The 26,107-nt window shown below is 44.6% G+C and overlaps 2 protein-coding genes across 2 annotated transcripts in view; both read right to left on the bottom strand.

Moving 5' to 3' along the window:
* HNF1A (HNF1 homeobox A) overlaps window positions 1–26,107 on the bottom strand; it is a 226,160-nt gene that overhangs the window by 112,057 nt on the left and 87,996 nt on the right. The window lies entirely within an intron of this gene.
* Window positions 1–26,107, bottom strand: part of LIMK2 (LIM domain kinase 2) — an 83,673-nt gene that overhangs the window by 53,759 nt on the left and 3,807 nt on the right. Inside the window, exon 2 of the mRNA XM_070762427.1 lies at window positions 17,853–17,952. Coding sequence (XP_070618528.1) covers window positions 17,853–17,952 — 100 coding nt within the window. The remainder of the gene's footprint in view (window positions 1–17,852; window positions 17,953–26,107) is intronic.

Below are 26,107 nucleotides of genomic sequence, written 5' to 3'. Positions count from 1 at the left end.
GCTGCCCCTCTTCGAAGACTCGAACAGTAATACAAAATACAAATCCAATGTTAAAAGCAAAAACAGTTTTAAAACCCTTAATTAAAAACAATCATACAACCCAAACAAACCATACATAAACCGGAGCAGCTGAGGGGAATCAATTTCCCCATGCCTGGCGACAAAGGTGGGTTTTTAGGAGTTTGAGAAAGGCAAGGAGAGATAGATGATAGACAGATAGATATGACAGACAGATAGATGATAGATGGATGTTATATAGATAAATGATAGACAGGTAGAACAGACAGACAGACAGACAGACAAACAGATATAGATGAGAGATATAGATGATAGATGGATGTTATATAGATAAATGATAGACAGGTAGGACAGACAGACAGACAGACAGACAGATATAGATGAGAGATATAGATGATAGACAGATATTTGTCTGCTGCTCCGAGTCTTCAGAGAGGGGGGCATACAAATCTAATAAATAATAAATAATAATAATAATAATAATATGACAGACAGATAGATGGTAAATAGATGACAGATGAGAATAGATATTATATATAGATAGATGATAGACAGGAGAGACAGAGATGATAGATAGATGATATAGATAGATAGATAGATAGATAGATAGATAGATAGATAGATAGATAAGATAAAGTTAGATAGAAGATAGATAGAAGATAGATAGATAATACACAGATATAGGTTTTGTGGCAACCAGGGAGCAGGGCCTTTAAAGTGATCTTTGATCTACCAAAGCATTTTGATGTATTTTATTTATTTATTTATTATGCTGTCCTTCTTGAAGCAACTCAGGGTGGCGTACAACGTTGTAAACACAGACAATATATGTGAAGAAATCTAATTATATTAAAAAAGAATTACCGGTATACAAAATTAATAAAAATTCTAAAAACCCCATGTACAGTCATCCACATTCATCCGATTCAATCATACATAGTATCGGCCCGAGACAATCTCGTCTCTCACGGCCTCCATGCCTACCGGCAGAGGGTCTTCAGAGCTTTACGAAAGACCAGGAGGGAGGGGGCGGTACATATCTCCGGAGGGAGTGCGTTCCAGAGGGCCGGGGCCGCCACAGAGAAGGCTCTTCCCCTAGGCCCCACCAGATGACATTGTCTGGCCAACGGGACCTGGAAAAGGCCAACTCTGTGGGACCAAACCATCCGCTGGGATGCGTGAGGCAGAAGATGGTCCCATAGGTAATCTGTTCTTAAGCCATGTAGGGTTTTATAGGTCATAACCAGCACTTTGAATTGTGTCCGGAGACCAATTGGCAACCAGTGCAACTCATGGATGAATTCACCAGCATGTAGTATACGTACCTACCAAATGAGTTTTGGAATTTCTATTGAAGAAAAAATTGATTACCCTGCCCCACCCACTGTCTACAGCAGGGGTCTCCAACCTTGGCAGCTTTAAGAACTTGTGGACTTCAACTCCCAGAATTCCCCGGCCAGGTGGCTGAGGGATTCTGGGAATTAAAGTCCACGGTCTTACAGCTGCCAAGGTTGGAGACCCCTGGTCTAAAGGACAGAAACAGCTCCCACCGACCTCTTCCTTTCTGTTCCTGCTGGAATAGGTAGCAAATTCACTCAAGGAGGCATCGCATTGTTGAGGTCCTTCTAAATTTAACTGGGGTTTCCAAGGAAGGTGTTTTGGAAATGGGCCTCAGGTATCACTTTTCCTTATGCCCAACAACAATTTTTATTTGTTTTGAAACAAGTCTCTACTGATGCATAAAAGAGAAAAAAATCACTTCCATCTAGATAGATTTCATGAACTGATTCAAATCTTTACGTATTTCACAATTTTTGTCACCGAACTGACAAAACAGCATGTTAAGTTTCAAACCCAGATTTGAAGTACCCCACACCTAAAGAAGAACCAGATGGCAGCCCAGTCTCTTCTTGAAAGCCCCCAGTGATGAAGCTCCCACCACTTCTGAAAGCAACTTCTGTTCCATCGGTTGATTGCTCTTACTGTCAGAAAGTTCCTCCTTATTTCCAAGTTGAAATTCTCCTTGATCAGTTTCCATCCAATATTATTCCTTGCCTGGCCTCCAGGTGCTTTGGAGAATAGCTTGACACACACACCCTCTCTGTGACAGCCCCTCAAATATTGGAACCCTGCTATCATGTCTCCCACTGGCCCTTCACATCTTTAGGACATAAGAACATGCTGAATCAGGCCAAAGCCCATCGAGTCCAGCATTCTGTGTCCCACAGTGGCCCACCAATTGTCCATGGGAATCTTGAGCAGAAAGAGAAGGCAAAACCCTACCTTTCCCTTGACCCCCAACAAATGGTACTCAAGGGAACCCTGCCTGCCTCAACCAACATAGAGGCGGCTCTTGGACATCCGTTTCAATAATCACCTATGATACACTTGGCATCCCTGAACCTGTCTCATCCTGCCTTGACATTGTCCAGGCTGACAGCTGTCACAACCTCTTCTGGAAGGGAATTCCATCAACCAAGGACCCTCTGGGTGGAGAAATATTTCCCTTGATTTGTCCTCACTTTCTTACCTATGATCTTTAGGGAGGGGCCCCTCGTCCTAGTATTGAGTGATAGAGAAAATATTTTTCTCTATCCACCTTTTCTATCCCATGCATGACTTTATACCCTTCAATCAAGTCACCCCTTAAACACTGTCTTTCAAGGCTGGAGAGGCCAAGGCATTGCAACCCAGTTTCATAAGGGAGGGGCTCCATTTCCTTGATCCTTCTTGTTGCCCTTTTTTGCACCTTTTCCAGTTCCATTCTATCCTTCTTGAGGTGCAGTGACCAGTACACAGGACTCCAAATGTGGTCTCACCATCGATTTGCACAGAGGCAATCTTTGCGTCTGCCCCATGGACAGAAAACTCTACCACAGAGCAGACCAGGCAAGGGACCCTTGCAGTGATCCTCCCTTCACCCAGCTAAGCAGGGGGAAGTCTGACGGAGGGAAGGGCTTCCAGGCACCAACGCCGCTGGGTTCCTTCCCAAATGGTCGCCTCTCCGGACTGCAAACAAGGCCTCCTCGGCAGAGAAGGCAAACAGGAAAACAGACTTACCAAAAGGGCTTCCTTGGAGTGACATAAGCCCAGGCAGACAAGTAGCTTCCCATCTCCAGAGCACCGGCCAAACCAGCTCGGCAGCAAAACCTGTCCAATTGCGTCTGCTCAGCCCCAGCAAGGGCCGCTTCAGCTCCTGGGCTCTCTCAGGTGTTTGCACGGGAATGCCAAGTGCTGGGCCAACAGGGGGTCCTCGGTGGGCTTGTCCCAGCCCTCATGGCAACCCAACTTGGAATCGTGCGGGAGGACCAACGTAGTTGCGGAGTTGTCACCTAGCCGAGGCACCCCGGCCCCTCCCTCTGCACTTCTCCCGCGAGGGTGGAAGAGGAGGAGGAGGAGCTTCCTTCAGCCGAGAGGTGGATACCTGGATGGTCGGGAGGTAACAACCAACCTACAAAGGGTGGAATTGCAGCCAAAGGAAATCCTGGAGGGCATGAAGCGCTTGCGAAAGAGGAGAAAGCTGCCTCCAAGACAAAAAAGGCCAAATCAAGCCGACAGCCCAAAGTTTACACTGGGCATTGTTTTCTCTCTGTTTTTTTTCTTTTTAATGTTGCTGAAAGTCTTTCAGGAAACAACAATAGAAGACTATACCAGGGGTCGACAAAGTTGTTCAGAATCTAGGAGCCAGCCAAAAAATTTAGGAGCCAGAATTTTTTTTAAGCAAACTTGGTTTTTTGCCGAGTCTCCACCTGACATCGCTTTCACCCCCTCCCCCCCGGCGCAGGCCTGGCTCCGCCGAGCCGGCTCTGCTGTACTCCCGTCGGGATCCGAGGGGAGACCGTTAGTCAGAAACCGAAACAGAGAAGAAGGAAAGGGAGACCGGGCCGGGGACGCGGGTGAGGGGGGGAGGGGGGAGGAGGGGTTACTGGTCGGAAGTCACCGCGCACGCGGCCGGAGGAGGAATGAACAAAACCTCACGCCGGGAGGGGAGGGGCTTCCGCTTCTCTCCGAAGGCGGGTGAGCGGCCAAGATCGGAGCGTCTGTGTGCGGTGGGGGGGAGTGAAGGGGTTCGAGTAGGAGGCGGAATGGAGGCAAGGGGGGGAGGGAGAGACGCACGCAAGCGCAGGGGACGCTGGGAAAGCAGCTCGCTCCGAGGTTGATGGGCGGAGCTACGGAAGCCAAGATGTACCATTTCTGGGCGTAAACACAAGGCGGGAAAAATATACTGTATACCAGTGATTTTCAACCTTTTTTGAGCCGCGGCACACTTTTTATATTTACAAAATCCTGGGGCACACCACCAACCAAAATGACACAAATCTAATAAATAAATAAATAAATAAATAAATAAATAAATAAATAAATAAATAATAAATAAATACATACATACATACATACATACATACATACATACATACATAAATAACCCCCTCATATATACAATCCCATGTAACATCCCCTTATAAATACAGTCAATCATCAATCATCCCTCCTGAAATTTATACCACTGTCTCATTTATGGGTACTTCTCCTGTCTTTCCCCCTTTTCTCTCTCATGTTTCTCATTTCTCTCTCTTCCTCCCTTTTTCCCTCATTCCTTCTCCCTCTCACTTCTCCTCTTTTTCCATCCCTGTCTCTCTCCCCCCCTTATGTGTGTGTATGTATACACACTCCAACCATTTCCAAAACCAGTTGAGGGCTGGTTTTTTTTTCTCTTTTATCCTTTTCAAAAACAGGTGTGGGCTGGGGGGGGGTTTCTTATTATTTGGATGCTTTTTACCATATGCTTCAAGAATCACCTCTCTCTCTCTCTCTTTTGTTTCTCTCTCCTCTCATTCTCTGCCTCAATCATTTTCTCATTTCTCCTTTTTTCTCCCCTTTTTGTTCTCATTTCTCTCACTCTCCTTTCCTCTCCCTATCTGTCTTGCTTTCTCTCTCTCTTGCTATTTTTCTCTCTCTTGTTCTCTTATTTTCTCTCTCTCTCTCTTGTTCTTTCTCTCTCTCATGCTTTCTCTCTCTTGTTCTTTCTCTCTCTGTTGCTCTCTCTCTTATTTTCTCTCTCTCTCTCTTTCCTTTCTCTCATTCCCTCTTTCTCTCTATCCTTTCTATCTCTCACTCTTTCCTTCTCTCCCTCCCTTTCTCTCTCTTTCCATTCCCTCTTTCTCTCTATCCTTTCTATCTCTCACTCTTTCCTTCTCCCCCTCTCTTTCTCTCTCTTTCCTTTCTCTCATTCCCTTTCTCTCTATCCTTTCTATCTCTCACTTTTTCTTTCTCTCCCTCCCTTTCTCTCTCTTTCCTTTCTCTCATTCCATCTTTGTCTCCTGGGGCTGACTGCGCCTGCCCTGCACCCCCCACCACGGAGGGAAAGCATTTGGCATCGGCACCGCCAAACCCCCCCCCCCCCCTCCACAAGCAGCAAAAGCCTCTGCGACTGAGCCGGAAGGCAAACGGTGCACCCCGCCGCTTAGGCTTTTGCTGCTCCTGGGGGGGGGGAGGATTTTCTCCTCCCCCCCCCCCGGCAGCCAAACGTCGCTGGTGCAGGAAAGCAGCGTGTTAAAAGGCGCGCTGCTTTCACGGAAAACAAACCCGGCTTTCCTGGCAACGGAGGATGACAAGCAGGAAGAAGCGGGGTGGAGCAACGCCAGGCTCAAGCAGGCAGCTTCCGCGCGTTTCTTTCAGCGGAAGAGGAGGAGAGGGAGCGGATCGGGCGGGCGGGGGCAGCGCCTTCTACTGCCGGCGCCTCCCCGCCCCCGCCCCCGCCCCCCCCCAGGCAGGCAGGGGAATGGGAACTGCGCGCCCATGGAAAAGGGCACGCAGGGGGGTATTTTGGGGTGTGCGGGTAGCGGCGGCGGGCAATAGCCGGGGGGCGGCTTCTGCAAGTGGGAGCTCCAGGGCTGAAGCCTCAGCCCTGGAGCTCCCACTTGCAGGAGCCACCTCGCGGCACACCGGTTGAAAAACACTGCTGTATACACATACAGTACAGCAGGCAACATTTTCTAGGCGCCAGACAACATTTTCTAGGCGCCACTGGCGACCAGGCGCCTGGGTTTGTCGAACCTTGGACTATACAAACTCAGAGGAGAAAAAAAGAGAGAGGATGCAAAGTGCCAGAGAAAAGAGGAAAAAAAATATGAAAAGAGAGAGTGACTTTCAATCTGCACAAAAAGCGCAAACTGAGTAACTTTGGTTAACTTTGTAAGGTGCTTCTGAAAAAAATAATACGAACAGGTAACCACTAGAGGTTACACGTGAGCATTTCTTTCCTTTCCATATCTTACTTCTAATTCATACGCAAACCCATAAATCATTATCATTTCAGTCCTCATATCAGCATAAAGTCCATAAGGGTTCTCGGAATTTTACAGTAATACGTCTTTGTTTAAGTTTGGTCAAACAAACAAACTTTTCATTCCTTTCTTTTGTTTGTAGCAATCTTGAACTTTATTCAGATGTCGCAGAATTTAATCTCTCTTCGGGTTTTCTTTTTCCCCATCTTAAAAGCTTCTGGGATTTATCGATCCTCTTTCAAAAATCCAGAATACAATCATTTTCCAGGTCATTCTCTTGGCTTATCAACTCCATTTCCATGAACTGCTATCCCTGCTTTATAATTCCCCCTGTTTTTCAGTATTTCAACAATATCTCTTTATATTCTCAACAGTTGTTTCTTTATATTTTAGCATCAGCATTTTTTTTTTATCCTGTAGATCTTTTGGCTAATTCTCTTTCACATCTGTGATTTCTTCTTTCTGGGCAAGAGCCTGGTGGCAGCCTTAGTTGGTCCTGGATTTCAAGGTGCAGCTTTTCTGAATGTCGTTGTCACACAGGTGAAAAGGTTGCTAAGAAGCAGACAGAGGAAACACAACGCTCCTAGCTCTCCTTGGGCTTCTCGGCAGCTTTTAATGCTATCAACCATCATACCCTTCTGGAAAATTAAGTAAGGGGTCCTTGGCACTCACCGAGCTTGGTTAATCCAAGGAGCCCTCATTTCAACCATGGGCTACTTGTCATAGAAACATAGAAGATTGACAGCAGAAAAAGACCTCCTGGTCCATGAAGTCTGTCCTTATACCATTTCCTGTATTTTATCTTAGGATGGATCTGTGTTTATCCCAGGCATATTTAAATTCAGTTACTGTGGATTTACCAACCACGTCTGCTGGAAGTTTGTTCCAAGCATCTACTACTCTTTCAGTCAAATGTTTTCTGACGTTGCTTCTGATCATTACCCCAACTAACCTCAGGTTGTGCTCCCTTGTTTTGGGGTTCACTTTCCTATTAAAAACACTTCCCTCCTGAACCTTATTTAACCCTTTAACATATTTCAGTGTTTTGATCATGTCCCCCCTTTCCCTTCTGTCCTCCAGACTATAGAGATTGAGTTCATGAAGCCTTTCTTGATCAGTTTTCTGCTTAAAACCTTCCACCATTTTTGTAGCTCGTCTTTGGACCCGTTCAATTTTATCCATTTCTTTTTGTAGGTGAGGTCTCCAGAACTGGACACAGTATTATTCCGAATGGGGTCTCACCAATGCTCTATACAGCGGGATCACAATCTCTCTCTTCCTGCTTGTGATACCTCTAGCTATGCAGCCAAGCATTCCACTCGCTTTCCCTACCACCTGACCACACTGTTCATCCATTTTTTAAAAAAAAATTATCCACAATTTCCTCATTCATTCATTCAATCAATCAATCAAATCAATCATTTATTTAGATTTATATGCCGCCCAATCTCTTAGGACTCAAGGTGGCTTACAGCAGAAATAAAAAACAATTAAATAATTAAAATACAACGATTAAAAATACTGTACTTTAAAATCCTAATTAACCCACTACAATTATACTATCAAACATCCCAATTGAATCATATCTTGGCCAGAATAAGATGTCAGTGTCCTGATAACTTTGATGCTTACGACCTTCCACCATTTTTGTAGCCCGTCTTTGGACCCGTTCAATTTTATTTTTTTAAATAAAGATATTTTATTTTAATTTTATTTTTTAAAATAAGATATTTTTTAAATAAAATTCATGGGAAGACCAGCCACCCCTCCACCCAGTAAGAACCCAAAGGTATATTTTGTAAGCATTTTAAAAGGAAACGGACGCCGGCGTTCACAAAATGCCTCCCTCTGATGTGCAACACAAGAATGAAAGGAATGTGTGCTTTGGCCACAACCCTCCCACAGTGGGGAGGGACAAAGCAGACCCGAAATGGTGTGTTGACCAACTGGGTGTTGCATGCTAACTCCCGAGCTCAAAAGCTGCACCAAAACTATTGTCCTTTTGGTATCGATTCTGCTCTTTGGAGAGATGCCCAACAAGGGATTTAATTGTGCAACTTTGCTATGGGAACTGGCCTTGCTGCACACTCCACAAAGCCTCGCGGAGGAACAGCAGGGCGGCTGGCAACGTTTGGGTCTCTACTTAAGACACCTACCCTCAGTGAGGAAAAATAACAGGCCAGTCTTCAACTTTCCTGGGTTGGAAGAGATAACGGAGAAGGCGTTACTCCAACTTTACGTGAGCTGCATTGGTTGCCAGTCGGTCTCCGGACCCAATTCAAGGTGTAGGTTATCACCTTTAAAACCCTAAACGGATCAGAGCCAAACTATTTACCGGACAGCCTCCTCCCTCATTGCAGCCAGTCAGCCTTCTCCAGGTCCCGTCCGCCAAGCAATGCTGGTTGGTGGGACTTTGGGGAAGGGCCTTCTCTGTGGTGGCTCTGACCCTTTGGAATCAACTGCCCCCAGAGATCCTGCCTATGGGTCTTCTGGAAAGCTGTTAAGGCCTGGCTTTTCCAGCAGACCTGGAATTAGGTTGACTGTTGTGTGTGTATATGGTTCTTTTTAAGATATTGTTTTATTGTTATTATACTACGGATTTTATTATGCAATTTTGACTGTATTTTAATGCTATTGCATTTATTAGAAACATACAGTAGAAACATAGAAGATTGACGGCAGAAAAAGACTTCCTGGTCCATCTAGTCTGCCCTTATACTATTTCCTGTATTTTCTCTTAGGATGGATCTAGGTTTATCCCAGGCATGTTGAAATTCAGTTACTGTGGTTTTACCAACCACATCAGCTGGAAGTTTGTTCCAAGCATCTACTACTCTTTCAGTCAAATAATATTTTCTCACGTTGCTTCTGATCTTTCCCCCAACTAACCTCGGATTTTGTGCTTCTCTGTCCATGATTCTTTGAGCAATTTTTAAAAAACTTATTATCCTGTTACGTAAGAGACATGAAGGTCACAGCTTCTTTCAAAATTTGTCAGGTCAGTGATTTCAAGAGGTTTGTAGCTGTGATTTTATCTGCTCTAATAAACCTAATAGGGAGGGACAAGGAGGGCTGATTCTGCTAACAATCACCCTCAATTTCAGGGCCAGGAAGTGGTGTTATGAATTTCTTTTGTTTCATTATTATTTGGTTTTCAATTTGTCGGAAAAGCCACATTCACATCAATAGAAACATTATTTTTTAAACCCTACGCTTATATCTTCAAAGGATTTTGAGGGCAAAGGGCACACATAAAGCAGAGGGGAAATCCTTTAAGTCAGCCCTCTAACAACTAGGGATTTTTTAAAAAAAAAACACCATCCATCCTCAGTGGGACACATCCGTTGGCAAACTTCAGCTTCAACCACAACAATACACAAGCACACAGCAGATACAAACTCGAAGTAAACCGCTCCAAACTTGACTGCAGGAAATACAACTTGAGTAACCGACTAGTTGATGCATGGAACTCACTACCAGACTCTGTAGTATCATCACCAAACTCCCAAAACTTTACCCTTAGACTCTTCACTGTTTTTTTTAGTTATTATTATTATTATTGTTGTTGTTGTTATTATTATTATTATTATTTACATTTGTATGCTGCCCCTCTCTGAAGACTCGGGGCAGCTCACATGATACAAATTATGATTTATATTGATTGTTGCCTGGTTGCTTATTTGACCCCTATGACAATCATGAAGTGTTGTACCCCATGATTCTTGACAAATTGATCAATAAAGAATTCTATTCTGAAAGGAATTCAACGTGAGCATCTCACACAGCAGAAGAGGACAAATAGCAGGACACCTAATCATTGAAATGCCATCCAGTGCCATGAAATCCAAATTGGTCTTTATAAGGCAGCTGCAGGGCTCCAGTCAGCACAAGAATGAGTTTAAACATGCCTGGGATAAACATCTATCCCTCCTAAGATATTAATACTTATTGCTTCCTCATTGCTTATTTGACCCTTATGACAATCATTAAGTGTTGTACTGCATGATTCTTGACAAATGTATATTTTCTTTTATAGACAAGGTCTGGTGGAAGGTCTTAAGCATAAAACTTAATGGACTCAATCTGTATAGTCTGGAGGACAGAAGGGAAAGGGGGGACATGATCGAAACATTTAAATATGTTAAAGGGTTAAATAAGGTTCAGGAGGGGTTTTCAATAGGGAAGTGAACACAAGAACAAGGGGGCACAACCTGAGGTTAGTTGGGGGAAAGATCAGAAGCAACGTGAGAAAATATTATTTGACAGAAAGAGTAGCAGATGCTTGGAACAAACTTCCAGCAGACGTGGTTGGTCAATCCACAGTCAATGAATTTAAAAATGCCTGGGATAAACACAGATCCATCCTAAGATAAAATACAGGAAATACTATAAGGGCTTACTAGATGGACCAAGAGGCCTTTTTCTGCTGTCAATCTTCTATGTTTCTAAGAACGGCTGCACCCCATTTGCGCTGGCCATTTGATGACTACCTGTGGACTTCGACTCCCAGAATCCCCCAGCCGGCATGTGCTCGGCCACTTCGAAACCCCCCCAATTTTGTGGATCGGGACATCCTGCCAAGACAGAACCAACCTGGAGCCTGGCTGGGTCTGGCCGCAGAGTTCATGAGCAAGGCTGTTCCGGCCGCCTTCCTTTTCCATGTCCTTCCTGCCCTCTGAGTTATCCAAGGAGGGGGGAGGAAGGCGGCGGCAATGTGCCTCTGTGCTGAGATTAAGCAGGTCGCGCCACTCCTGCGAAAGAGACTCCTGCGCATTCCTGGCAGGGCTCTGGTGACACATTAACTGCTAACAAGGGGGGGTGGGGGAAGCCTGCAGCATCTACAGGGGGGGGGGGTGAGAGGAGAGGGTGGGAAGAAAACCAGCAAGAGCAGTGGTTCTCAACCTTTCTAATGCCGCGACCCTTTAATGCAGTTCCTCGTGTTGTCTAGCGCCAATTCTCCCAACAGAGCTTGAAGCTGATTGGTGGGAAGGTCAGAGAGACACCCCCACTGTAAAGGACTGATTGGTCGAATTGTAAAAATAGGTTCGAAGGCACCAGAATAGAAGCTTTAGTTCCTAACACCATGGGAAGTTTGTCTTTTCCCAGGGTCTTTGGCGACCCCTGTGAAACGATCGTTCGACCCCCCAATGGGGTCCCGACCCCCAGGTTGAGAACCACTGATCAAGAGGGTTTGGAGGTTCCATTCCACAGAGCTTATGTCCGGGTCACAGAAAGAAAAACAGCCAAGGGAGTCAAAGCCCACACAAATTCTGCCCCCCCCCCGTACACACACACCAGGTGTCACAAAACACAACCAATCCTACTTCACTCGACACCCAGAAGGAGACATAGAAACATAGAAGATTGACGGCAGAAAAAGGCCTCCTGGTCCACCTAGTCTGCCCTTGTACTATTTCCTGCATTTTATCTTAGCATGGGTCTATGTTTATCCCAGGCATGTTTACATTCAGTGACTGTGGATTGACCAACCACGTCTGCTGGAAGTTTGTTCCAAGCATCTACGACTCTTTCAGTAAAATAATATTTTCTCACATTGCTTCTGATCTTTCCCCCAACTAACCTCAGATTGTGTCCCCTTGTTCGTGTTGACTTTCCTATTAAAAACACTTCCCTCCTGAATCTTATTTAACCCTTTCATGTATTTAAGTGTTTCGATCATGTCCCCCCTTTCCCTTCTGTCCTCCAGACTATACAGGTTGAGTTCATGAAGTCTTTCCTGATACGTTTTATGCTTGAGACCTTCCACCCTTTTTGTAGCCCGTCTTTGGACCCATTCAATTTGATCAACATCTTTTTGTAGGCGAGGTCTCCAGAACTGGACACAGTATTATTCCCAATGGGGTCTCACCAGCGCTCTATACAGCGGGATCACAATCTCCCTCTTCCTGCTTGTGATACCTCTAGCTATGCAGCCAAGCATTCTACTCGCCTTCCCTACCACCTGACCACACGGTTCACCCATTTGGAGACGGTCAGAAATCACGACCCCTCAATCTTGTAATGTCTCAGGGCTGCAATGCTGGGGGGGGGGGGTTGAAAAGGCTCCAGGACATGCGAAGCAGCAGGAGGTCACAGCGGCAGCCTGGTACATCGGCTGTCGGATCCTCTTAATGTCGGGGTTGAAGCTCAGGGGTGTCAGGAGACGAAGGGAGGGAAACCTGGCCCAAAGGAGAGGCCGGGAGATACCGCCCCAACCGTCTGAGTGCTGCGGCCGAGTCCTCTGCGGCCGAGCCGAATGTTACGCCTGCCTGGAGGATGGCCAGACACACAGCAACACAACGGCAGGCCAAGGAGTCGGCTAATCCACAGGACGCCTATCAACGGCCTTCCCTCTGCTGGGACAAGCGGCCCAAGGCTTTTCGCCCACAGCAGCCGCGTAAAATTTGGCACAGGAGCCGCAGAAGCAAAAAAAAAGGAGGATGACTTCTGGAAGAAAAATCTTTTAAGAATGTAAGAACCTAAGAAGAACTTCTGCTGAATGGGGCCGAAGCCCATCGAGTCCAGCATTCTGTGTCCCACAGTGGCCCCCCAATTGTCCATGGGGATCTTGAGCAGAAGGATAATAATAATAATAATTTTAATAATAATAATAATTTATTTATTTATTTATTAGATTTGTATGCCGCTCCTCTCCGTAGACCCAGGGCGGCTATAATAATAATAATAATAATTTATTAGATTTGTACGCCGCCCCTCTCCAGAGACTCGGAGCGTCATTATTATTATTATTATTATTATTATTATTATTATTATTATTATTATTATTATTATGTCAATACAATACAGCAAACGAGATCACTATGCTGGATTTCGTATTTCATCACCAGTCGGGCGCTTCCCAAGCACCTAGGACTGCGTGATGTAGCGGCGAATTATGTTTGTCGATCCCAGTAAAGCGGCCTTTTGCAATTGACAGATGGAGATTTTGTCAATTCCGATGGTTTTCAAATGTCCGCTGAGATCCTTTGGCACTGCGCTCAGCGTGCCAAGTACCACTGGGACCACTTTCACTGGCTTATGCCAGAATCGTTGCAGCTCAATTTTTAGATCTTCGTATTTCACTAATTTCTCTAGCTGCTTCTCCTCAATTCTGCTGTCCTGGGACCATTTTTTTTTTATTATTATTATTATTATTATTATTATTATTATTATTATTATTATTATTATTATTATTAATCATTTATTAGATTTGTATGCCGCCCCTCTCCGGAGGCATACAAATCTAATAAATTATTAGGAGGAGCAGAGGCGGCATAGGACTCAACCTCCCTCCAAGTAAGAGGGTAGAACCCGCCTTAACCTGGGAAGCCGTTCTGGGTGGGGCAGAGGCTGAGGGAGTTGCCTGGGGATGGATGAAATCCCTTCTGTTGTGGCCCGTTTGCGTCCTGCGCAATTAGTCATGGACCCAGAGAACTCAGAGACAGTGGAGGGGGCGTATATCCGTCCTGTGTTTCTGGCACCCGAGACCGACAGCAAAGAGGATGTGGTGGCAGAGGCTGAAGAGCAACCTGGGCCTTCTGCACTTCCTGAGGTGAGTGACGCAGGAGAAGAGGAGTAGCCTCTTCTGGATGCTAGGGCGCGCAGGGCCTCTAGGAGGCACGAGTAGTTCCTCAGGAGGTTTACTCATGATAGCACTGCTGTTTACTGGGCCACGCCCTCAGGGGGTTTAAGATGGTGTCACGCAATGCTTTGGTGCAGAGAACAACACAGTTCATCCTAGAAATCTAATTTCCACTCGTGTGTTCGGCTTGTGTTTAAAAGAATCACATTCTTGGCTTTCCTGACGAGCTCAGGGCTTCCAGCCAACCTCTGTAAGTCTAAGCTACTGAATCTTCCTTCAACGTGGCAATTTACTGCCACATTTATCTATTCCTGGACTCTGGCCAACTGATAAAGATTTTATAATCAGTGCAGTGAAGTGTTTGCTAAAGTTTGCTTTCTTTTCAAAAAGACTCAAGCTGCAGAAGACTTTTGTAAATAGTAAAACCTTTAATCCGGTGGTGTGCATCTGATTTTTTTATTTATTAATTTTTGGGGGGGGGGCGGGCTTTGACGCTGGGATAGAACATCTTCCAGCTCATCTGACAAATGAATTAAATCAGCTCCTGTCAAACAGCTTCCTGCTAAAATGTTAGGAAGCCTCCCTAGAGCTCCCTCCTCCCATTTTCCCCATAGCCCTGTCAGGTCGGTCGGGCTAAGGATGATAAACCCAAAGTCCCCCAATGAGCCCCCATGAATAGATCTGGTGACACCTGCGTCACCTGCCACTTCCTCCTCCTGCCTATTAATCTGGACCAGATGTTGGAGGCGACACACATCCTATTTGAAACAGCAACAGACAAAACCAGCAAAACAAAACTTCCTGATCCGAGGATCAGGAAGAAACATTTCCTGATGGAAAAAAAGCCCCTTGGTCAGAGAAAGACTTCCCCAGAGCAGCAAGAGAGGCCGGAATGGCACAGTGGTTAGAGGGCAGCCCTGCAGGCTCCTTCAGCTAACTGCTAGCCTGTAGTTCAGCAGTTCAAATCTCACCACCGGCTCAAGGTTGACTCAGCCTTCCATCCTTCTGATGAGGACCCAGATTGTTGGGGGCAAGAGGCTGACTCTGTAGGGCTGGAAAAGCACTAGGAAGTGGTATAAGTCTAAGTGCTATTGCTATTATTATTATTCTTCCTTCCTTCCCTCCTTCCTTCCTTCCTTCTTTCCTTACTTACTTACTTACTTAACTTTGCCCACTGCCAGCAGTTCAGTCTTCACCATCTAAAGATTGACTGAGCCTTCTGTCCTTCTGAGGTGGGTCAAATGAGGACCCAGATTGTTGGAGGCAAGAGGCTGACTCTCTGTAAGCCGCTTAGAGAGGGCAGGAAAAGCACTAGGAAGCGGTATATAAGTCTAAAAAAAAATTATTTATTTTTACTGTGCTCTGCAGATACTCTCATTTCTCCTCCTTCCAAAGTCTTGAAAGCCAAAATGGCTTTCAGAGCCTGACTTGGGGCACCAACGAAGGAACCCAGATGAAAACACACACACACATGGATTAACCAGGGTTGGAAGGCACCTTGTAGGTCATCTAGACCAGTGTTTCCCAACCTTGGCCACTTGAAAATATCTGGACTTCAACTCCCAGAATTCCCCAGCCAGCATTCGCTGGCTGGGAAATTCTGGGAGTTGAAGTCCAGATACCTTCAAGTGGCCAAGGTTGGGAAACACTGGACTAGTCCAAACCCCTGCTTGGAAAGCAAGGCTACAACTCGGCCATGACTTGCTTGACTGGTTTGGCCAGACTTTTCTCTGCCCCTGGCCATTTGCCCTGCTTTGTCATTCACAGACTCAGTGGAGGCCACAGATGCAAGAATCCTGATAACACCTGCTGACTTCTGCTCAAAAACATCCAGAGAAGGGAGCTCATTAAACCCTCTTGCTCCGAGGCTCTAAGACAGGGATCTCCAACCTTGGCCACTTTAAGGTTTGTGGACTTCATCTCCCAGAATTCCTCAGCCAGCTTTGCATTAAGACCTGTGGACTTCAACTCTCAGAATTCCTCAGCCAGCTTTGCATTAAGACTTGAAGTCCACAAGCCTTAAAGTTGCCAAGGTTGGAGATCCCTATTATAGTTCTTAAGTGCCTGGGGATTCCCCACCCCCCTCAGATTCATCTTCATATATTTCAGCCTCACCAACAGTCAGTTCTCCTTCTTCAAGACCAGACATATATCTATTCCGTCGCTCTTCCTTCACCGGGCTTTGCTTCTATTTCCCTGTTATCCTTGTCTAAACTCATTCCAATTGATCTGAATTCTTCTCCCACAGCGATACCCAGAAGAAAACATGACCCAAGATGGGACCTGGCCATCACACCAAATTGACTTTAGTAATTAAATAATAAATCCTGTGATTTTTTTTCCTCACCATGCCACGAAAATATCAAAACAAGCAGACATTAAATTTTCTCCAAATAGAACCAGGACTGAATCAGTACAATTCAAGCTACATTGAATCACTAGAATAATAGAGCGAAAGGACAAAGTAAGGAATAGAAAAATAAAACCAAAATCTCCATAAATGTTTAGATTGACTTTCGTTTTTTCACCAAGGATAAAGAAAGAGAGATGATAAAAATCCTTTCTCCAGACTTCAGATACCACAGACATAATTTGCTCCAGGCTTCATCACTAAACAATAGCTCTTTTGTCTCCAAAGCCATCCGAACAATGTTGTCATTTACCAGTGTTACATAATTGACTTTGCCTCTATTTGCAATTATGCAATCGGCATTTTTACATCATTTGCGCCATGGAAAATTAAGCAATGACCTAAACAGCAAAGCATGCAACTACGCAAATTATCCAGAATTACAAAGTTGGCCTGAATCACTTAACTTTAGATGTAGCAGGTATCTTTCTCCTCTTTAAGGAGAGGTTTTATTTTCACTGGAGGAGGAGCCAAGACTATACTAGGGGGTGGGGGGTGTTCAAGGGAATGATAATTTGATGAGCTGTCCCCCCTCTTTATAATTGGACCTCCCTCTTAGCCCTTTCATGATATTATTAATTTTTGTGGTTTTTACAGGATTTCAAAAGACTCTTTTATGATCTGTCACATCAGACAGATAAACAGACAGGCAGACATTGACGGACATTGTAACACGCCTAATGAGCTGCACATTCTGTATTCCCAAACTTTCTGAGACAACCCAAGAAAGGGATCTTGGGGTTTTGGTGGACAGCTCAATGAAGACGTCAACCCAGTGTGCGGCAGCAGTAAAAAAAAGAAAATTCCATGCTTGGCATGATAGGAAGGGAATCGAAAATAAGTCGATAAGTGTTGTATTGCCTCTGTAGAAATCGATGATGAGACCACACTTGGAGTCCTGTGTACAGTTCTGGTCACCGCACCTCAAGAAGGATAGAATGGAACTGGAAAAGGTGCAAAAAAGGGGAACAAGAATGATCAGGGGAATGGAGAATCTCCCTTACGAAACCAGGTTGCAACACCTTGGTCTCTTCAGCCTTGAAAAACGGCGTTTAAGGGGTGACTTGATCGAAGTGTATAAAATCATGCATGGGATGGAAAAAGTGGATACAGAAAAATTATTTTCTCTATCACACAATATTAGGACAAGGGGCCCTTCCCTAAAGCTCATAGATAGGAAAGTGAAGACAAATCAAGGGAAATATTTCTTCACCCAGAGGGTCGTTGGTTTATGGAATTCACTTCCAGAAGAGGTCGTGACAGCTGTCAGCTTTGATAGCTTCAAGGCAGGATTAGACATATTCATGGATGCCAAGTGTATCGGTGGTTATTGAGGCAGGCAGGATTCCCTTGAGGACCATTTGTTGAGGGTCAAGGGAAAGGGAGGGTCTTTCCTTCTCTTTCTGCTCAAGATCCCCGTGGACAATTGGTGGGCCACTGTGGGACACAGAATGCTGGACTCAATCGGCTTTGGCCTGATTCAGCACGGCTCTTTTTATGTTCTACAGTCCAGCAGCACAGGATTTGCAGCCCTTCCGGGACCCCTTTGACCTACCGGAAACAGGAAATGTGCCAAGTTTCATTAACAGTCTTGAAGAGGCGTTGACCGGCTGCAATGCTGTTGCCACATCCCAGGCACTTCCAATCTTCTTCACCTACATGGAAGACAAAGAAGTTCAGCAGATGCTCTTTCACCAGCAGATACAGGGGTACAGAATTTCACAAGGAAGTCCAGCATTAGGAAAAGACCAATACAGTAACCCCTCATTTTTCGCAGGGTGTGTGTTCCAAGACCACCCATGAAAAACGAATTTCCATGAAGTAGAGGAAATATATTTTTTTAATTTTTTTAATGAGTATTTGAACTTTTAAAACCCACCCTTTGCATTAAACAGTCATTCTATAATGTTTCTCAGCTGGAACTACATGTCATATCCTACCAGTTTCTTTAACAGAGTACAGAAGTACTGTAGAAGAATTTTATGAATTTTTTATGGATTTAAATTTTTTTATGGATTTAATGGATTTAAGCCCTTTTTGAAAACCCATGAAGTAGCTAATCCGTGAAAGATGAACCGTGAAGTAGCAAGGGATTACTTCCAAGGAGCCTCTGGCTGACTATATAAGAGATTGTAGACGAGCCCCACATACATAGTACAGTAATCCCTGTACTATGTATGTAGGGTTCGTCTACAATCTCTTTCCAACATAGTCAGCCAGAGGCTCCTCGGAAGACCGAAATCAGGAGATGAAGGCAAGAAGTAGACGTCTAACAACTACCATATTTTTCAGCATACAGTGATCCCTCGTTTTTCGCGGGGGATGCGTTCCAAGACCACCTGTGAAAAATGAATTTCCATGAAGTAGAGGAAAGATATTTTTTGATGTATTTAATGAGTATTTATTTATGATTTGTTCTATCTTGTTGTGAGCCGCCCCGAGTCTTCAGAGAGGGGCGGCATACAAATCTAAATAATAAAATAAATAAATAAATAAATAAATATTTGGACTTTTAAAACCCACCCTTTGCATTAAACAGTCATTCTATAATGTTTCTCAGCTGGACCTACATGTGATATCCTACCAGTTTCTTTAATAGAGTACAGCAGTACTATAGAAGACTTTTATGAATTTTCAATGGATTTAATGGATTTAAGCCCCCTTTGAAAACCCGTGAAGTACCGAATCCATGAAAGATGAACCGCGAAGTAGCGAGGGATTACTGTATAAGACGCACCTTAGTTTTTGGGGAGAATAGGGAAAAGAATCTGCTTACCAGGTGTTCATCTGGCTAGCATCCTTAATCTGGTCAGCTTCAGGACATTATTTAATCCCCTGGTTAGGGCTTTAAAAAAAAATTATTCTGAGAGAGTAACAATGAAAGAGTTTGCAAGCCAGTAAGAGCTGGGAACATCATTAGCACCTGGAAAGAAACAGTCTGAGCAAGTAGAGCAATGAGAAAAAAACCCGCAAAGACTTAGGGCTTGGAAAACATTCTTCCGAGAGAGTAACAATAAAAGAGCCTGCAAGGTAGGAGCTGGGAGGATCGTTAGCAGCTGATTAGGGCTGGAAAAAAGCTACATTCAGAGTATAAGACGCACTCAAGTTATCAGCCTCTTTTAGAGAGGAAAAGGTGCATCTTACACTCCGAAAAATATAGTAATTGGGTCTCCGAGGGGTACAGATGCTTAGGCTAAAGTATACTAATCATTACATTTGAGGAATCCGACTGAAATCTATCCATACCATAGTTTGCGTCACAAGGCAGCCCAACAAAGGGGTGTAAAACAGTTGCTTAAACAATCAGGCAGCTAGGAAAGACTTTCTCCCAAGTCAATGAGGTGATTCACAGCATTCTTCCAGACAAGCAAACAGCTTCGCTCACAACAATGATTGGATTGATTGTCTCTGCTCTCGGCAGCCCCCAACTTGAAATGCCCGTAGATTTTTATGCCTGGTCAACTCTACTCTCAAGCCAAGGAGGGGATGGGGAGTGACCTTTGGCTCAGTCCTGAACCCTGGTCAGCAACTGGAACCAGAAGCTCCCTACTGAGCCCAAGACTGCCAAATTAAATTATTGCTGACGCAACTGCTCCTATCAAAGTTGTGATTTTTTTACATATGATTCTTTCTGTGCCAACTCAGGAAGTTCAAACTGCCCAAGGAGCTGCTGATCTAGTTCTACAGAGGAATCATTGAGTCTGTCATCTGCACCTCTGTAACTGTCTGGTTTGGTGCTGCAACCCAACAAGACCGACACAGACTTCAGAGGAGAATCAGAACTGCAGAAAAAACAATGGCTGCCAACCTGCCTTCCATTGAGGACCTGTAGACTGCACGAGTCAAAAAGAGGGTGGTGAAAATATTTACTGACCCCTCGCATCCTGGACACCAACTGTTTCAACTCCTACCCTCAAAACGTCACTAAAGACAGAGCCCTACACACCAAGACAACTAAACACAAGGAGAGTTTTCCCCCGAACGCCATTACTCTGCTAAACAAAATAATTCTCTCAAAACTCTCAATCTTTTTATTAAGTCTGAACTACTATTATTACTAGTCTTTTTCTCATCATTCCTATCACTCATTTCCTCCCACTTAGGACTTGTATGACTGTAATTAATTGCTTGTATCCTAAGATTTTTATTAATATTGTTTCCTCATTGCTTATTTGACCCCTGTGACAATCATTAAGTGTTGTACTACATGATTCTTGATAAACCTATATTTTCTTTTATGTACGCTGAGAGCATCTGCACCAAGACAAATTCCTTGTGTGTCCAATCACACTTGGCCAATAGAGAATTCTGTTCTGTTCTAAATAAAAACGGAGTTCACAGCAAATGGCTCCCACTTGTTTGCAGCCAATAAATGTGAATTCTGGCTAATCTGTTGCCTGGACCCCGCAGGGGAACATCAGTTCCAACAGATTCCTAAAATATCTGTGCCTACCCATTGTTCCTCATCATGCCAGCTTGCTTTGCTTCTGCCACTGGGCTCCCTCCAGGCCCACTCCAGCCACACATGGGAGTAAAAGGGAGGAATGGCTGTGAAGCAGGAAGCCCCAGGAAGCCCTTTGTTATGACCTCCATTCATCCAAAGAGCCCTGGCCGTGCCAGAGGCACCCAGAGAATTCATCCCAAGCGCAGTTTCAGAAGAAAAGTATTTTCCGCAATACAATATTAAAAGCTCATTACACATTTGGGCTGAATTGTATTAATTCAACTAGGGTTGTTCCCTAGAGTTGGAATACTAGTACAGTGGTACCTGAACTTAATTCGTTCCGTGACCAGGTTCTTAAGTGGAAAAGTTTGTAAGAAGAAGCATTTTTTCCCATAGGAATCAAACGCAAATAATGTGTGCGATCGGGGAAAGCACGGGGAAGGTGGAGGCCCTGTTTCCTCCCAGGTGATTCCTAGAGAGGCCCCACGGAGGCTTCGCCCCGCTTTTTCCAGCCCTGTTTCCTCCCAGGAGATTCCTAGAGGGGCCACACGGAGGCTTCTCCCCACCTTTTCCGGCCCTGTTTCCTCCCAGGAGATTCCTAGAAAGGACCCACGGAGGCTTCTCCCCAACTTTTCCAGCCCTGTTTCCTCCCAGGAGATTCCTAGAGAGGCCCCACGGAGGCTTCTCCCCGCCTTTTCCAGCCTTGTTTCCTCCCAGGAGATTCCTAGAGAGACCCCACGGAGGCTTCTCCCTGCCTTTTCTGGTTACAGTTTCGGAGGCTTGGGTTTGTAATTAGAAAATGGTTCTTGAGAAGAGACAAAAAAATCTTGAACACTCAGTTCTTACAAAAAGTTCGTAAGTAGAGGCGTTCTTAGGTAGAGGTACCACTGTAGTCAGTATATGATCCTGCAGTAATTAGCTCCGGGCTTCCGGCCAACCTCTGTAAATCTACACTACTGACTCTCTCTTCAATCTGGTAATTACGGTCGTATTTATTCCTGGATTCTAGCCAGCTGATAAGACTTTATAATCAGTGTGGTGAAGCCTTTGCTAGCATTTACCTTCTTCTCGAAAAGACTCAAACTGCATTAGACTTTTGAAAATAGTAAAACCTTTAGTAGTTAATCTGTTGGTGTGCATTTTATTTTGGGGGGCTTGGCGCTGGGACAGAACAACTCACTCCTCTTTATAGCAAAGAGGGCATCAATGTAATACAGCAGAAGATCAATTTTTTGCAGAATTGCTCAAGAAGGCAATAGCCAGCCTTCGCCTGTTTTTCGCTGTCACAAAGGCTTCAGGAGTTTCCTAGAATGATGTGGCCAAGGTGGCCAAACTCCCTGGCCAGGACATTGGCTAACAAGTTCAGAGGATTTCCTGAAGCATGAGCACGGTAAAAAATAGGCCAACCGGCCAATTGGAAAATCATTTCCAAAGTTCTAGTTGGCCCATTGGGCCATTTTTTGGCCATCCCCAGGGTTCTGGAGGCTTTCCTGCACCCTGGGGAACAGTGAAAAACAGCCCAACGGGCCTACCAGAAATCCGGAGGCTTCAGTGAGGCCTGTGCACATGGGCCAAGGGGGTCAGGGCAAGGGTGATGTGCATGGACAGGGGGAGAACATTGCATTGTGGATGCTGGCACTTGTGCATGCAATCTTTTGGCACCCAAGCCAAACAAGGTTCGCTATCATTGTTCTAGGTCAGTGATGGCGAACCTTTTTTTCCTCCCGTGCCAAAAGAGCATGGGTGTGTGCTATCACGCATGCGGGAGTGCCCACACCCATAATTCATTGTCTGGAGAAGACGAAAACGGCTTCTCCCCGCCCTCCAGGTGCCCTCTGGAGACTGGAAATGGCCTGTTTCCCAACCTCTGCTGGGCCCAGTAGGCCCTGTTTCACCTTCCCCAGGCTCCAAAGGCTTCCTGTTAGGTTGTGTGATTGTTTTTAATAAGAAGGGTTTTAAATTGCTTTTAACATTAGATTTGTACATTGTGTTTTGTACATTTGTGCAATAATAATAATAATAATAATAATAATAATAATAATAACAATAATAATAATAATTATTATTATTACAGTGGTACCTCGAGATACGAGTTTAATTCGTTCCGGACCTGGGCTCTTAAGTCGAGCAGCTCTTATCTCGAACGACTTTTCCCCATAGGAATTAATGTAAATAATTTTAATTGGTTCCAGCCCTCAAAAAACTCACAAAGTTAGTCTAAATTATGCAGAAAGACATGTTTTTAATGAAGAAATGTACATGTACATATAAATGAATAATGAAGTTTCTTTCACTTAACTTGTAAACTTTCTTAAACTTTTAAATTTACATATGTTCAACTTCTCTGCCACCCAATCCTGTAGGACAGAGGTCCCCAACCCTTTTTGCACCAGGGACCGGCTTTAAGCGATCAAGAGAGGAATGGGTGAATGAATGGGCGGAGGGTGGGAAGGAAGGAAGAAAAGAGGGAAGGGACAGGAACAGAGGAAGGAAGCAAGGAAACTTATGAAAGGGGAGAGTAAGAGAGGAATGAGTGAAGGGAGGGAGGGAGGGAAGAAGGTGGGAAGGAGAAAGAAAAGAAGAAATAGAAGGGAAGGTAAAAGAGAGAAAGAAAAAGAGCAAGAAAGAAAGCTGCAAGCCCCCCCCCCCCCCCGAGCCCCCCAGGCCGGCTGCAACCTTTTAAAACACGCGCGCCGCTTCGCAGCTGTCTCCTGAAGCCGAACGCGGAAGTTAGCGTTTGGCTTCAGGAGACAGCTCCTTGGCGCTTGTATCTCGAATTTGGGCTTGTAAGTAGAACAAAAATATCTCTCCCCTCCCAGCTCTTATCTCGAGTTGCTCTTAAGTAGAGCAGCTCTTATGTCGGGGTTCCACTGTATTATAATACTGGCGGCACAAGAACAGGCCATTAGAACAAATGCTGTCAAAGCCAGAATTGAAAAATCAACAGACGATCCAAAGTGCAGACTCTGTAAAGAAACAGATGAAACAATCGATCACATACTCAGCTGCTGCAAAAAGATCACACAGACTGACTACAAGCATAGACATGATGCTGTGGCACAGATGATGCACTGGAACTTGTGCCGGAACTACCATTTACCAGTGACAAAGAACTGGTGGGATCATGAGCCCAAAAAAGTGGTCGAAAATGAGCAAGCAAAACTACTGTGGGACTTCCGACTTCCGACTGACCGAATTCTGAAGCATAACACACCAGACATCCTGATTGTGGAGAAAAAGAAAGTATGGATCATCGACATCGCAATCCCAGAGGACAGCAGAATTGAGGAGAAGCAGCTAGAGAAATTAGTGAAAAACAAAGATCTAAAAATCGAGTTGCAATGACTCTGGCATAAGCCAGTGAAAGTGGTCTCAGTGGTACTTGGCACGCTGGCCAAAGGATCTCAGCGGACATTTGAAAACCATCGGAATTGACAAAATCTCCATCTATCAATTGTAAAAGGCCGCTTTACTGGGATCAGCAAACATAATTCACCACTACATCACGCAGTCCTAGGTGCTTGGGAAGCGACCGACTGGTGCTGAAATACGAAATCCAGCATAGTGACCTCGTCTGCTGTGTTGTATTGACATAATAATATTATTATTATTATTATTATTATTATTATTATTATTATTATTATTATTATTATTCCCTGGAGCCAGAAGAGGGTAAAAATGCCCTTTCACATTCCCCCAGCAGCTTTCTGGAAGCCAAAAATGCCCTCCCAGAACAAGCACACAAATGCATGTTGGAGCTGAGCTAGGGCAACAGCTTGCATGTCAGCAGATATGGCCCTGTGTGCTACCGGTGGTATCCGTGCCATTGGTTCGCCATCACTGTTCTAGGTCCTGCAAGAAAGCATTTGCTGATCGGTTGAGAGCAATAATAAGTAGAGTTTCATGGCAGGAAAAGGAACTTAAAATAAGAACGTCAGCGTCCCAATAAACATCCGAAAAGCCATCGTTTTGAGTCAGAGACTTTGGCCTGCCAAAGAAGGCCTTCCCCAAACAGGAAATATTAAAAGTATAATTGGCAAACAATTCCTGTAAGCAGAAAATGGGAGAAAGGAGCAGATATTGAGACTGTACAGAAAAATTTAGCAAAGATTAAATTTTAAAAAAAACCCAAAGGATGGAAGGATGAATAGCCTCACGTACAAAAAGATATGGATCAAATTGAATGGATCGAAAGACAGGCTACAAAAATGGTGGAAGGTCTTAAGCATAAAACTTATCAGGAAAGATCTCATGAACTCACTTTGTATAGTCTGGAGCAGTGTTTCCCAACCTTGGCAACTTGAAGATATCTGGACTTCAACTCGCAGAATTCCCCAGCCAGCGAATGCTGGCTGGGGGATTCTGGGAGTTGAAGTCCAGATATCTTCAAGTTGTCAAGGTTGGGAAACACTGGTCTGGAGGACAGAAGGGAAAGGGGGGGATAAATATGTGAAACGGTTAAATAAGGTTCAGGAGGGAAGTGTTTTTAATAGGAAAGTGAACCCAAGAACAAGGGGGCCCAATCCGAGGCTGGTTGGGGGAAAGATCAGAAGCAACATGAGAAAATGTTATTTTACTGAAATAGTAGTAGATGCTTGGAACAAACTTCCAGCAGACGTGGTTGGTAAATCCACAGGAACTGAATTTAAACATGCCTAGGATAAACATAGATCCATCCTGAGATAAAATACAGGAAATAGTACAAAGGTAGACTAGATGGACCAGGAGGTCTTTTTCTGCCGTCAGACTTCTATATTTCTATGAAGCTTTTCCGTATGAACTCTTTCTAAGTCCCACCAGTATAAATATGTCTTCTTTTCTCTGTGTAGCTTATGGAGCGAATTGTTTCCTCCATCAGCTATCATTGAACCTATAACTGTATAGACTCTTTTCTTGGCCAAATGGAATCTTTGTTCATTGTTCTAGTCCTGCTGTTATTTTTGCTCCTATAAAGTTGCATTTGCCGCAAGATACATACCAGACTGTGTCCAGGAAGGAAAAGAAATATGCCCTAGCCATTAGAGATCTTAGTGTCAGGTTCCCTGTTATTAGGTTTCTTAAGGTAGACAACTATTTATTTCTTCTTGTTTCCTTCTCAGCTTTGCAAGTTAGCTAAACGCATCCTTTTGAGCGTCTCCTGCCCAAACCCTTTTAAGCTTTTTTATCCACTCGGTGAGCTCATTTCTTGGAAACGGGCTGCTTTATATTCCCCCTGCAGCCTTTCCAGTGGCCTCCGCTTCCTCAGCAGGAAGCAGTCATTTAATAACCCGCAGTGGGCAATGGAAGGGGCTCAAAGGCACCCCCCTCCCCAATTGTATCCAGATGAGGGCTTACTCCAGGTAGAACATCCAGGCCTTGTTCCTTAC

The sequence above is a fragment of the Erythrolamprus reginae genome, chromosome 10, assembly GCF_031021105.1.
Source record: "Erythrolamprus reginae isolate rEryReg1 chromosome 10, rEryReg1.hap1, whole genome shotgun sequence".
In the NCBI taxonomy this organism is placed as follows: domain Eukaryota; kingdom Metazoa; phylum Chordata; class Lepidosauria; order Squamata; family Dipsadidae; genus Erythrolamprus; species Erythrolamprus reginae.
Note: the sequence above shows the minus strand (reverse complement) of the source record. Positions and strands in the feature narration are given on the sequence as shown.